The following is a 10413-nucleotide window of genomic DNA, read 5'->3' as shown; positions in this document are numbered from 1 at the left end:
TTAATAAATTAATCAAATTCAAAGCCCATTGACTGCTGGGATAGGCTCCAGCCCGCCCGCGACCCGATCGACGGATTCAGCGGTATAGATAATGGATGGATGGATGGAAATTCAAAGCACACTGAGCGCAACAAATAAGCATAATATTCAACTAGCTTCAAACAGCAAGATAAGTTCGTTCTCTCCAGGATTGTAAGTGCAATGCGGTGTTATTGAATCAGTCATGTTAATTAGATATGAATTCTGCCAGTGTTCAGTGAGTGATGAATAGCTGAACTAAATTAATCTACAGAGAACTTATCCTTGAAACCTTGGCATATATATTTTTTTTATTTAATGCTGCTCTTCATCTCTCATGTGTCTCCCTCCTGAATCTTAGTCACTCTCTCCCACTCCGTACTTTTAATCTGCTCTCTGAGTTTGTCTTTGCTTTCACTCTTTCTTGAGTCCTCCTCTACCCCATCACTTTCTCTCTAGAGGCCATATTAATTAGCAAAGACTGTTCTTCCATCTCTTAATTTTCTTTCATGTTTGCAAAGGTAGTGTGATACTCTCCAGAGGATAACAAAACTTTAAAGAGTTTTGTCATTCACTGTAATGTTGGCCATCGTCCCAGGGTTTTCATGCCCTTATTAATATGAGAGAGTGGAGGGGAGGTCAGAGAGCTCAGAGATCAGGCAGGTCAACTGGCCTAAATAGGCTTGGTGGGAATTGAGAATCTATTCTTTCAGTGGGCTTAAAGATGAGAAAAGTCACCCCAATGGGGGAGACCTTTAGCCTGAGAAAGCATGTGATTAAGTTTTAAATCCAGTCCTTTACAGTTGGCTGCACTTTGCTTTGTGTTTATGCATTTATGTCCTTTGTTTTGTTATTCTGTAGAAATTATACATCTTTGGGAAAACACTACTGACAGAAGAGTCCTAGAAAAGTTCTATTTTCATTTTTTTCACGACTTTTCAAGTTACAAAAACCTGAAGTCAATAAAATGTATGCAGTGTGTCTAGTTTGACAATAGATGGCTCCACATGAACAACTCCTGGCAGTTGAAACAAGTTTATGATGTTAAGAGAACAGGGAGAAAAACTTATCAAATCACATCATATCATCATCTGAGTACTCTTAGCTGAATTATGTAGCTTGTCACAAAGACCCTATTGGCCTCCATGTGATTTAGCCAGTTAAATGCGGTCTGATCTAATAGAGAGATGTCACTTGTAATATGTGGAAAGCCTATCGTTTTCAAAGGTGACTATTTTAATGTGTCTTTTCTTGTTTGCCTTCATTTACTCGATGAACTATTGATGCTGTTTTGTTGTTGTGAGCGTTAAGATTAGCATCTCTTCCTCTAGTGCACATCTTCTTTTCTTATACTACTGCGCCACCCCCTTTCTCTGTTCCTTTCTTTCTGTCTCTGTGAGCATTTTCTGTAGGTGGTTCTCTGGCAGAGCCTGAGAACAACAGAGAAAAGGGTATGCTAGGCTCATAATCCAGTAATGACTAGATAAACCTGTGCCAGTTGTTGTCACAGAATGAGTTAATAGACCTAAACGTACAGAATTTGTTCGGAAACCTACTTTCATACAAATCAAAGTTTGCTTATCACTGTTTTATTTTTCATTCCGTCTTTTAAAATGTAGTCTTAACTCTAAATGAATGACACCCACCTCCTCAACTTCAACTAGCGCTAGAATTTAGGATAACTTTTAAACCCTATGTGTGGAAAGAGTTTGACAGATAATAACAGATTTTTAGCCCCAAATGAGATTGCCCTCAGATTCCATATTGGTCCAGAGTCAATAGCCCAATTGGGTTTGCTTTGGAATTCTGTTTGGTGCTAGGTGGGCGTGTATTTCCCCTTTAATGTGTTAAACCCGAATGGGCCCAATTTGTTTTGGCTTTTTAAAGCACAGGCACACATTTTCCATTCGTGAACCAGCTAAGACTCACATAGGAATCCTACCTACATTCGCCGTGTGGATAAAATGCTTCTTCTGGGTCCATACCCATAGAGTACCTTAGTACCAGAGCATAACCAAAGTGGGCAGTTAGCACTGGATATATATATGGCCTATTTTAGCCCATTTATTACCCACACAAGCCTCAAATACACAGGCTGAAAGGTAGTGCTGTTTAAACAGGAGCCAAAAGCAGAAGACCAAATCAAATTCCTTATGCAGAGAAAAATCCACAGTCATATGTTCAACTAATGAGAACCTGAGAGTTCTGGATCAGCATGAACAGACACACACACAAACTTATTTCTCAGTCTAAACTAATAAACGGGGACGTCAACCCGCTGGCTCTTAAAGTAATTTGTGAAGATCTGTTAAAGTGAAAGCAGCTTGTTCCAGGTTAAAGGTTAGATAGCATGAAAGTGCTCCAGTGTTATATTACGTAAGAGTGTGTTCCAAAAACTGCAAACACGAGATATGAGTGAAGCTGCTTCATTTATTTAAGAACTTGACAATAAATAAGTACAATCCTCAAGTGGTATAATAAGCTTTAGAAGTGCAGCTAAGTCCTTGCTTCTCTTCTGGAATCATTCACAAAGTGCTGTCCTGTGTTTGAATGCGTGTGAAACATCTATATTATAACCCTGTCCTGAAAGAAATTTGACTAATGAGTCACACATCTTCATGCTGTAAAACTGCTCTGTAGAGAAAGGCGTTCATTAAATCTATCAGGGCTTCATGTGCATGCTGACAAAATCATTAATACAATGACATTGTTGTTTTAGGCTTACAAACACCGTGCAAACTTGAGGAAGCAACATATATCAGCAGACAATTATTACATGATAACAAATAATACACTTAATTCTATTTCAATTTGGCAGATCGAAGCACTCCAAGACACTAATTTGGAGGTCAAAACAAACAAAAAAAAAAGGCACAAGTTTGGCTTGACTTACGTACAAGTGGCATACGCACAGGGTAATTGAAAAGAGGAAACCCCGTTCACATCCAAGCATCACATCACATCACACAAGCCTTATTCTTGGCAATCAATTAAAATTTAGCATTTTAGGTCCCATATAAAGCCTCTAATGAGCTGTATATTGCGTGTGGGAGAAAACATGGAGACAATAATCAGCAGAGGTGTAAAGGAGAGACACCGGAAACGAGTGTAATGAGACAAAACGAGGAGTTGAGGATGAGACAGGACACAGAAAGCCTACATATCCTTTGGCGCGTGTGCACACAACGACGAGAAAAAGCTTCGCACAAATGTTAGAGCATACCCATTAAAAAAGAAAAAAAAAAGACTCAGTTACCATGGATACCGAGGTTTTGGGAGATGACAAGTGTCCAGATTACAGCTAGAAGATCAATAAAACTCTATGTGATGACTAAAAATATCACACACATACACATATTAATCAATTATGGAAAGTATAAAAATCACATTAGTACAATGTCACCACCGACCACATTCCTCCTGCAAACAATTTTGCCTTATCTCCAGGGCATTTATGTGTCTCAGTGTTTAAGTCAGTCTCTTCACTCCTGCCCAACCAAGCTGTTGCAATAAATATGAACGTGTTGTTACCTACTAAATTAAATAAGGCTTACACAACAGTCAGCTGTAGGATGGATTTTAAGTAACGTAACACATTACATTCACCATATTACATTCATACAAGCACACTGTAAATAACTTAAAATCACTAAAAAAACCTAAAAAAACAATGTTTGTGCAGAGTTCACATAGTTACAGAGTAGTAAATCCTAGCTTCAATGAAATTGGTCTGCAGTGCTCTCTATGGCTCCTGCATTGTAATATCAAAGAAAGCCTGCTTTTCTGCAGAAGTACTTTTTCCAATCGGTTTAGTGGGTTTCATCACAAGAGTCATCAGAGTAGTAAAACAAGCAAACTTGATGAAATGGTGATTAAAGTTCCTCAACACATCTGGTTTCATTCTGTATTTACAGCACACATTTGTGTGACATCAACTACACTGGGATACTCGGAGGAACTTTGTTCACTTTGATCAGGGAGGTGAGAATGTTGACGGTCCTGTTCAAATTGAACTGCGGTAAAAGAGTGAAAATTGAATCTTAATCGGGTAAACAGAACACATTGTTTACTGACTCTTGTCTATGCTCTTTTTGCGTGACCGACCACATTATGCAAACAGCACTGGCAACTGTGTTACTTCAGTGTCGGAAAACGTCAGTATGACAATATGATTTATAACCAAAACTTAGTTGCAGTGTGACATAAACATGCAACCTTTGAGTCCACATGAGCTTTGGTTTTCTCCACAAAAGTCATAACAAGTTGGAATGTTCAACTCTGATATGTACCAACCAAAGAAGTCATTCCACATAAGCCTTTCCAGTCCCGCCAGCCTTGACTTTTTATTATTTAAAGCAGCCAGAGCAAGTCATCTGCCTGTTGGAGTCGATCTGTGGTGAGATGGTGTCTGGGACCACAGATTTCAGGATGTCATTCTCTGTAGCCATGATGTGCTTGACCAGGAAGTTTGCAGCGTCGCTGATGTTGAGATTGTCCTAAAGGAGAGAGTTAAACAACCATCAGGTAGGCCATATAGAAAATGAACAGCTCATTACAGAAGGATCCGGCTATATTAACTTGATGTCAGTATAGATACAGATGATTTAGAGTAATAATCAGCATGTGGATGACCAGTAGGCATTCATCTTCATGAAAAGTGCAGCACATGTGCCCCTAATTGTGTGGGAAAGATCCCTATGTACAGCCCAATACAGGAAAAAGTTTGGCATGGTATTGAAAATTCAAATAAAAGGGAAAAATGCATTGATTCTTGCATTGCAGTATAATGCATGACAGTATAATGCAATGATATTTCATGTTTTGTCTCACCGACTTAAAAAATACATATATTTGTGCAATTCAGGCCTGCTAACTATTTCAAAACAAGTTGGGACTTTTCCCTCTTTGAAATGCTGCCTTTCCATAATGCTGCACTTAAAAATGTACAGCCACTGAAGATGTCAAGCAATGTTATTTGTTAATTTTGTTTTGTTTATCCTACTGTCGTTTTATCCTATTCTTCCAACAAACATTTGAGTTTGCAACAGCACGTTTTCATATTTTTTCTTTCTCACACACTCTCTATTGGGGACAGGTCAGAACTGCAGGCAGGCCAGTCTACTAGCCATACTCTCTTCTTCTGCAGCCATGCCTTTGTAATGTGTACAGAGCATAGTTTTGAATTGTCTTGCTGAAAAAGAGATGGATGTCCTGGAAAAGATGTCATCTTGAAGGTAGCATATGTAGCGCTAAAATGCTGCCATCACAGAAGTGAGCTTTGCTAAGAGCACTGATACAACACCATGCCATCACAAAGCCTGTCTTTCCAGACATGTCACTCATAACAGTGTGGATGGTCACTTTTTGTCTTTGGTCTGGGGCACAGGGTGTTCATCTCTTCTGAAAAACATCTGGAAAACTGACTTCTCAGACCACATTACACCTTTGCACTGTGTGATGGGCCATCCCAGATACCCCTGGACCAGGTTTACATCAGGCTTCTTTTTTTAACACAGTTTTAAGTGGCATTTCAAAATGCTCTTTTTTTTTCTACGTGCTACCAAAGAAGGGGGAGTACCGTGCCCATCGTGCGTCTGCCTGAACATACTCATTATACACTTTGACCTCTCAGAATGTTGAGTCCCGATGCCACAAGAATGACAGTGCACCTAGGCCGCTCCAGCACATGAGTGTCAACAGAGGATGTGTGAATAAAGACAACATTAGCATTACTTAAACCTCTGTGCAAATAACGCAGGATGTTTCAAATAGTATATGCAAGGAAATTAGATAAAGTTGGTACAGTATGTAAAGTGAAACAAGACATTTGTCAGGTAAAAAAAAAAAAAGAAAATAACAGAATATCTTTGTTCAAAGGTTCAAGCTATTTTTAAACTGTAGTCATAAATCAAGTATATCATAGGGGAAAACCATTCTATATTTCAATGTGATTCTACTTCCATTAAAGGTATAATGCATTTTATTATTATGGTCAGTAAGAGTTTGATAAAACTTTATCATCAGGTGTCTGCAGATACAAAATCTGTATGTCATCCAATAGATGTTGCATAACTCACTAATGAATCTACTACTACTTTAATAACTTTTCTTTGAATGCTGAGTTCCCTGAAATACAGGCGATTCTGAGCACCAGGCAGTTAAATTTGTCTTGTAGAGCCAGCTTTCATGTAGATATGAAATTCCAGTTGGCTTTGAGGTGCCATTTATTACTGGCTGAATGGACCTGAGTGGGATTTTCACTAGGCAGTGGGGGGCAGCTACTCACTACAGAGGCGTACTGTCTGATCACTTAAAAATTACACTGCTCCTGATATTTGTTTTGATCTATTTCCTTTATGTGGACATGAAAACTTTTTTTTTTTGATAGGTGAAAAAAAAGGACACATTTGGGAGCTGAATCGGATGGTGGGGGGGCTGAAATCAACAACTGACATGCAGATGATCAGAGTTGAAAACATCGTGGCTTGCCTTATGATAATTCTTCTCAAAATACTAGCTTTCTGTCTGAAATGTTTGCTCACTGGGGTGACAAGTACCAACACATCTGCAAAGAAATGAGGGTGTAACAAAAGAAAAAAAGAAAAACAAGAACAGTTTTTTTTTTTCTAAAGATAAATATTTCCCAACATACCATGATGCCCAACACGAAGCTACAACAAACATCCACTGAGTAAGACTGGCACACAATTACACACAAGACCATCATTTGTAATATTTCACACATACATACAGGATAATCAAGATATAACTTTTGGAAATTAGGGTGGCAAAGTTAAATACACAAGACTTTGCATTAAAATCCTATATGGAGACACCAAAACAAGTAAATGAACTGCCAAACATTTCACCAGGCTTCAAGATGTTCGCTTTGACCAAAGCCCAAAAGTTTGGATTAACTGGTGCCCTATAATCAGCTTTGGGAGTGTTTTAGGTGCGATGACAGTCAACAATGGGGGTCTTAAAAGGTTAATGTAGACGCTGCCATTGAATCTGTTGCCAAAGAACGAGGGGACTGGAAAGTACAAAATGTTTTCACTTTTCTGCCCACTTGCTTTTGCCACTGTTTTAATCGTCACTCTCTGCTGCTTTGATTTTGCTGACCTGATTCATCTAAGTTTGCTCATGACAGACAATGATCACGTTCATGGCTCATCCAATCACCTACCAAAGGGTTATTTTAAAGTGCCTGGGATTTCCATGGATGACTTCCCATATGGCAGAATTTCATTGTCACACATTACACATGACAACGGCAAATACCTTAAATGTAATCATGTCTCACCTTCGCAGAGGTCTCAAACCAGCCAACAAAGCCGTGGTCCTTGCAGAACTGGTCCATTTTGATGCCATTGTTGGTCAGCTCCCTGCCCTGGTCACACTTGTTAGCCAGCAGCACAGTTGCTATGCTCTGGCCATTAGCAAGCATTACTTTAGAATCCAGGTCCTCTTTCCACTTAATGACGGCCTCGAAGGTCGTGGGTCGTGTCACATCGAACACAATGAAGGCTCCCATTGCTTCACGGTAATACACTCTTGTCATGTTCCCAAAACGTTCCTGACCTGCGATTAGCAAACACACACACGCACACACAGAGGGTCTCATTTATTAGTGTGACATACCAAGTTTCCCAAGCTTTTGCAGTAAAACAACTGATGCAGCTGGCATTAGGACTGCAGTTAGCTGTGCCAACATTTCCATGAAACAGCACATTCCTGAGGTATTACTGTCACGTTGCACTTAAACAGTCAATGCAACTGCTTGTTTCAGCTTAAAATAAGCAGACTTAAGACTCAAACCTGTAGTTTGCAGGTTGACTTCTGTGAGAATACAGCAATGTCTTTATGCAAGTAGGTGTGTATATTTATGAGTTCATGCGTGTCTGTGTAATATGCAGTAAATAGAAATTAGTTAGCTGTCAATAGGACATTCCCTCAGGGTGTATGTTCTGCTGTGTAATGTGTAAACTGAGCATGTAGGTGTACATCCAACATGTTGAGCATCTCTCAGCAGTAACGTTAATATGACTGAGAAATATTAATGAATGAGAGAGCCTTAGCTTTGCCAAAAGGACAAAATGTTGCTATGGTGCAACATGAGTAAGAGGAAATGGAAAGTCTGACTGTCTATGGAAGGGCGGCTTCCTCCTTTCATATAGACAATGAAATTCATCATTTATAAGGAAGCCCGATCTGCTGTGGGGTGACAGCAGTCTCACGTGTGTCAGTTGACACATTGTCATTCATAAACAAATGTTAAACTCTACAGCTTTTTATGACCAGAGCACAATGTGCAAAGTTTATTCTATAAATTGTAACAAAGTGAAATCGCTCACTTGCCACTTCCTCTCAGTGCTCTTCGCCTGGTTTAACTCCCACCAGGTAGACAGATGTGACTCATAATCTAATTTAACGGCTCAAAATTAACCACTTGAAGCATGTGCCTGCATGCTGATGTGTGTGTGACTGAGTAAGGTTGTTTTGCTTTTTTTCCCCTATCTATTTATTTAGGCTACAATGACACTCCTGTGACTGGCCTTCAAATCTCCCTCACATGGGCCTGATCACATGATGTAACATCATACCTTAAATGAATGACTGAGTAACAATGTGCTTGTCGTCTCTGCATAATTTCTGCATCTATCTCTGTGTGCGTGTGTGTGTGTGTGTGTGTGTGTGTGTGTGTGTGTTCTCAAGAGACTACTGTCTGTCAGATACCAGCTCCCCAATGACAGTGCATATTTACTTTGTATTTCATAACTTTACAAGTCATGCCTCACTGTCAGTTTGAAGAGATGTGTTATCTACTAAAACTATCAACTTTTCAGGAACTAAAACAGCATTGCTGAACATTTTGTCTTATTTCAGCTTTAAGGGTTCATTTTAACATAAAAATGACCATAAATTTAAGCCACAAACAGAATGCAAAACAGATTATTGAAACTCATTAGATAGCTCTATTGAACCCCGTTTCTAAGTGGTTTTAACCTGCTGTCACTAACTGTCTACCCAGCAAATGGCAGACATTGAATATTCATCGTCCACACTGTCCCACCTGCAATGTCCCACAACTGAAGCCGGACAGTCTCAGAGTCCCAGTTCAACACTTTCAAGGCGAAGTCCACTCCGATTGTGGCCCTGTAGTTTGTGGAGTAGGTCTGATGAACGTATCTTCTGATGATGGAGGTCTTCCCGACCCCCAGATCTCCAATAACCAGCACCTTGTACAGGTGCTCCTTCCGGAGACTCTGCATACCGTTGGAGTGTGATGAATGATTGGTCATTTCACCTGTTGGATCTCAGAGCGAGCCGCTCCCAATGACTTGGACTCGATACGAGTACAATTTGAGTCTACGATCCCTTGAGTAGCCCACGTCTTACGGGGTTTAAGAACCGCCCTCCCCGTCGGGAGTGTGAGAGAGCTCAGGGGCTGTGCTCGGAAACTTGTGACCTCGACTCGCCACAAGGAGAGACGTGCAGTGCGCACACGGGTTTGTCAAGGAGCGGTTTCTAGGAGTTTTTTTTTAGTCTCATGTGAAAAATACTTCTAGGATTATACTGCCTGTTTCTGTCATATATTACCCCTGTGAGCTGCGAAGCAGTCACCTCTTTGCATCGGCAATTAAACTGATTAACTCTGAGCGTTAAAAAGATGGTAGCCACTGTTTTTTTTTTTCATTAGCCTACTGTGTAATACGCATGAAGTAATCCCTCATGACTGCTTGTTCATTAAATTATAAAGATACACCCACTTAGCCTACAGAAAATTAGGTAATGAATGCTTTCCAGTTGCATAAATAAGCTCAAGAGTAGAGCTGAAGCAACGCGGATCACTGGGTGAGGACTGAGCTTGGGTGTGTGAGTCTGTGCGTGTGTTTATAATTATCAACACTTATTCACAGTGAAATTCAATCAAATGGTCTAGTACAACACAGTTTAATAAAAAAAAAAGATAATTATAAGCAGCCAAAATGAGAAAAATACTACAAAAACAGCACAATATACTGTTTTATAGTGATACACTACTGTTCTGTAAACTGAATTATAATCCAGTTATTGAAAGGTGAAAAAGAGTACAATACTTGCAACCACGCTGGCAGTAGAGTACAGTAACAAGTTCCTTTTAAACTCTACTAAAACTTAAACTATCTCCACCTACAACAAATCCAGCATTGGTCTATCTCTAAAACGATGATAGTTCTTTATTAATAATCCAATGAGGAGTTATATAAGAATATATCTTTAGTGAAATCAGTGCTGGTTGGAACATTGTGAAATTGCAATGAGACGTGTATAATGAGAGTGTTTTTTCCCCAAAAACATGTGAGTAAAACCACATGCAGGATTCGATCATGAGAAAAAACAATGAGTAGATCC

General features: G+C 39.6%; 1 protein-coding gene across 1 annotated transcript; it reads right to left on the bottom strand.

Moving 5' to 3' along the window:
* Window positions 1-2442: 2442 nt before the first annotated feature.
* Window positions 2443-9380, bottom strand: rab38b (RAB38b, member of RAS oncogene family). Its single transcript, XM_075487590.1, has 3 exons — window positions 9092-9380; window positions 7322-7599; window positions 2443-4514 (listed from the first exon to the last, which is right to left on the bottom strand). Exons 1-3 carry the CDS (start codon window positions 9318-9320, stop codon window positions 4365-4367), a joined length of 657 nt encoding a protein of 218 aa, XP_075343705.1. The 5' UTR covers window positions 9321-9380; the 3' UTR covers window positions 2443-4364.
* Between the last annotated feature and the right edge of the window lie 1033 nt (window positions 9381-10413).

The sequence above is a fragment of the Odontesthes bonariensis genome, chromosome 16 (genome assembly GCF_027942865.1).
Source record: "Odontesthes bonariensis isolate fOdoBon6 chromosome 16, fOdoBon6.hap1, whole genome shotgun sequence".
NCBI lineage: Eukaryota > Metazoa > Chordata > Actinopteri > Atheriniformes > Atherinopsidae > Odontesthes > Odontesthes bonariensis.
Note: the sequence above shows the minus strand (reverse complement) of the source record. Positions and strands in the feature narration are given on the sequence as shown.

Excerpts from the sequence above, each read along its gene's own strand:
- rab38b (XM_075487590.1), bottom strand. The coding sequence starts at position 9,320 with ATGACCAATCATTCATCACACTCCAACGGTATGCAGAGTCTCCGGAAG. Across the intron at positions 7,600-9,091 it reads TCAGTTGTGGGACATTGCAG|GTCAGGAACGTTTTGGGAAC; the intron begins GTGGGACAGTGT and ends TGCTAATCGCAG. Across the intron at positions 4,515-7,321 it reads GGTTTGAGACCTCTGCGAAG|GACAATCTCAACATCAGCGA; the intron begins GTGAGACATGAT and ends TCTCTCCTTTAG.